Consider the following 4,089-nt stretch of genomic DNA (forward strand, 5'->3'; position numbering starts at 1 on the left):
GGGGGGGACCAGGGAGTAGTCCACCCTCCTCTGTGTTTTCCCCGCCCTCTTCACCCACGCAGCCAGCGTAATAAATTAGCCGAGCAGCATCCTGTCAGCGGCGGGGTCACTCAGCTCACAGACGCCGCTGAATAGATGGAACATGGCGGAGAAAGGCAGCGAGCAGCCGCGGTCCACCCGGTGTTGTCTACCAGCGCCGCAGCAGAACTAACTGTGTCGGCATAGACTGAACAATATAGGTGTCCGGTCCGGTTCCTCGGTTACAAGTCTGCTTTGCCACTTCAAACTTGTGAAAAATGAGCCGCGGGTGAAGAATTCAAGATGAGCCGACACGCAACAGGTAGGACGGTGACAAGTGCAAATGTGCACGCCACGGCTTCTTTGTCCTTCGTTCTAACGCGGCGGTAACTTGTGGATTCCACTGATACACTTTTAATAAATGTAGCCCACAGTTTCGTGGCGCGTTCATTCACCAGCCAACTGTTTCTGAAGGCGGTGAGGAATTTGCTGGACCGGTTCCTCCGCTGGTCATATTGCTAGGAATGTTCCTGTCTGGCGTGTTTTCAATCAAAATAATCATTTCCCACGAACCTTTCAGACGGACCGGAGTGTGCCCCCTCCCCGCCGCTGCCTGCCGATCATGTGCTCAACTCTGCGGCCGTGTTGTTCCCTGGTAGCTATAACCCCCTCTGCTCTACTCTGGTAGCTAGACTCGGGTTATGGGACATGTACTGCTATAGTTCAAGCTTGGCCATGAATGGGGAAAGTGCTACATAATTTGTATTTGTAACAGATGCTGATACAGTGTTCTTGCATATTGAGATATTGACAATCATTTTTCATTTTGACTTGATTTATTAACCCTCCTAGTGTCTCTGGTCAAATTTGACCCCTTTCCAAAAAAGTTTTTATATCAGAAATTTGGGTTTCTTTCAAACACATTTTCCAAAAAGGGACTTGGATAGTTACCAACAACGCTCCTCACAAGTTAAATAATCGGTTCACTACTTAAATTTGAATTTGTGTCAATTTTATAGCATTTGAAGAAAACAATTAGAAAAAAATTAAAAGAGAAAATTGTCACGTGACTAAAATGTGAACAAATGTCAAAGCTTTAAAATGTTTTGGGGAAAACTCATAAATATTTCAAAAGGCTCAGAAAAAGATGACCAATGTTGAGAAAGTGACAATCATTGAGAAAAATCAAAAGTGTTAAACGACCATAAGGTTTTTCATATTGAATTTTGCCTCAGATAAACAAGTTTCCAGATGTTTAGTCAAACCTATCTTTTCAGGTGCTTTCGATCAACATGGCTGCCCTTTGATCGTGTTCCCAGCTGATCAACAAGCAAAACTGCCCCTGGAACTCAGCAAAGCAGAAGTGGTGGACTTCATAAATTACTTCCTGGGTCTGCACAAGTACGTGGAGTCAGACACGCTTTTTGTGTTGCATGTGAGACGGAGTACAAGGTGTACTGACTGGTGGGTTAATCTCTCTCTCTCTCTCTCTCTCTCTCTCTCCCTCCCCCCCTCCAGTAAGAAGAAGGAGAGGTTGGTGTCCGTGGTGGCTGATCTGAGGGGGGCCTCGCTCCCTACAGCCAGGTTCATCGCTGAGACGCTGCTTCTGCTTGAGGTATTGTCCTGGCAGAGTGCACTGTGGGATGTTTCTGCGGATACTGGGCTGAGTGTTTTCAATAATTCTTTTCAAACTAGATATCTACCACATGTAGAATGTGGCTTCCAGATTTCCACAGTAATGGTTTTTGTAACAATTATAATTAAAAGAAGATGATGGTGGGTGGGGGGGAGGGTGGGTCCAGGCGGAGGGATCCTTAGGATAGCTGCAGAGTCTGTCAGAACACACTGGACGGGAAGCTTGAATCAATTACTGAGTGAGTTCTCAATACAGCACAGCAAATGTAGATGTGTGGTTGATTGGAGACACACACACACACACACACACACACACACACAAGATGTCAACACGCTAGGTAATCAAAAGAAAAAGAGTTCATGGATGCAGGATTATACAGTGGGTGAGTGCGCGCCCCCATCATGTTAGCCCATGCCACCAACAGAAGTCTGCATAACCGATGTTGCTAAAACAATGCGTTGGCCAAACCAATAAATAATAAGCCATATTTGTTTTCTTTCAACCTGGTTTGTGGCCCCCTGCAAACATCAAAAATGCTTTTTTCTAAAGGGGATATTTTTTTTTTTTTTTTGTGGCAGCACCACAGTTGGCAGCAAGACTGACTACCTGTGCCTTATCTAACATACACCACACACACACACACACACACACACACACACACACACACAGTACATCCAATTGACTGATCCTCTGCGTCTTTTATCCTCAACGCACCAATCACAGCTTGGCGTGAACTAGGAAGTCATCTTTCTGTTTAAATGTCTGCAGTGCTACGTGGCAACATTTACGCTATCTGTCACAAACTACAAGTACACATTAAAGGTGGTTACATGCATGTTAAGAGACCAACTGCTGCAACCTGTTTCTCGGTATTTGCTTGGCGAAATTGCTAGCTAAGTACAGTTATACACCACATATCAGGTTTCAGTTTAAACTAATTCACACATTTCCTCCTTTGAGTTTTAATATTGTTTTGTTAGATTGTTTCATTCATACACTTGGCTAGTGTTGAGGGGGGGGGGGAACTAGCAGGCTACAGACGATGCTAATATTGTGGACCTGATTTTGGCAAAGCCATATGAAAGTCTTCATTACAAGAAGAAACTTAAAATTTAAACAGCAGGGCACATCAACACCTAAGATGGATTTATTAACACCTAAGATGGATTTAGTGTAAAAGTAACAGGTCTTTCCAGCTCTCCTGGTAGGACAATGTTAGCTGGCTGTGACAAAGAAAATCTACTGTTGGTCATAACTCTTGATGAAACCATCTCACAGATATTATAGTATTATAAATAAATGGACAATTTTTATGATGGAGGCTGAAAATGAGCTTCCACCTCTGATTGTTAGTCTTGTATACGTTTGTTTCAGGAGTCTGTAGGCACAGAGCCTTTGTTAAACATCAGCTTGATGTTTCTGTTGGTTCTGTCTGAATTATGCATGCAGACTTGGAGTGGGCCCTCTGCACACAGCAGGGTCGGGCTCCATTTTGCAGCATTAAGTTAATGCGTTATCTGTTTAATTGATTCAAAGAGCTGTTGTCTGAGCTGATCTTCAAAGCACAATACCAAGTGCATCATATCTGCGGTGGACATAGTGGGACTCGTGTGGGGGGAGCATGGGTGTCACATGCATGGCTGGTCACATGCTTGGTTAATAGAAAAGCCACTGTGAAATTACATTAAATGAGCACAATTATGTAGGGTTTTGGCACCCAGATCAACTGTTCTGCAAAACATGTTTATAGTTCCTCCGTGGTCGTAGCTGCTGGCAGACGTCATCATGCATACCAACATGTCTAAAGGTTTTATTTTGTAATCAGGATAGGATGAAACTTGACGTAATTACTAAGTTATGTGTGTGGTGGATTTTTTTTTTTTTTTTGCTTTCCAAGACGGATGGACTCATTTAAAAGACGCCTGAATTGTTTAACAAGGTAACAGATATGCGGCCATATATCTGGATCATACCTAGGCAACTGCCCTAAGGCCCCAGAAACTAAATGGCCTCTAAAGTTGCACTTTTACGGAATGTTAGTGGGTTTTTGGTATATTGATTTACATTTGTACACGCGACCACTAAAAGCAGTGCAATGTCAACAAACACAGGTGTTATTTTGTTAGTCAATGGGCTGTGTCAAAATGTACTTGACCTTAATTTAAGTTCACGTTGTGCTGCTTACACGTTGCACATTCCTGAATTTAAAAATGCCACAAACTGACTCTCAGAAACCTTAGGAGTATCGGTGGGGGCAGTAGATGTTTGTGTCACTCCCCGAAGTGAGTGGAGTGCACATGTGAGTCGTGCATGCGTCATTTTAAAACAAGTAGCCTACAGGATGCTAACGAGACTTCTGTAATGTCAACCCAGTAAAAATGGACCTACTTACCATAGTTGGTTCACTGCTGCTACAAGTTAGCATCAAACACAAC

At 43.4% G+C, this 4,089-nt stretch overlaps 1 protein-coding gene across 2 annotated transcripts in view; it reads left to right on the forward strand.

Annotated features, from left to right (window-relative positions):
* Positions 1-83: 83 nt before the first annotated feature.
* Positions 84-4,089, forward strand: part of LOC116706724 (uncharacterized) — a 42,428-nt gene continuing 38,422 nt past the window's right edge. For both annotated transcript variants that reach the window (XR_004336305.1, XM_032543680.1), the window contains exons 1-4: positions 84-340; positions 599-673; positions 1,296-1,419; positions 1,537-1,633. Coding sequence is in view for 1 of the 2 variants with exons in the window: in XM_032543680.1 (XP_032399571.1) it covers positions 322-340; positions 599-673; positions 1,296-1,419; positions 1,537-1,633 (315 nt within the window). In the remaining variant the exon portion in view is untranslated. The remainder of the gene's footprint in view (positions 341-598; positions 674-1,295; positions 1,420-1,536; positions 1,634-4,089) is intronic.

This window comes from Etheostoma spectabile, chromosome 18, assembly GCF_008692095.1.
Source record: "Etheostoma spectabile isolate EspeVRDwgs_2016 chromosome 18, UIUC_Espe_1.0, whole genome shotgun sequence".
Classification (NCBI taxonomy): Eukaryota; Metazoa; Chordata; class Actinopteri; order Perciformes; family Percidae; genus Etheostoma; species Etheostoma spectabile.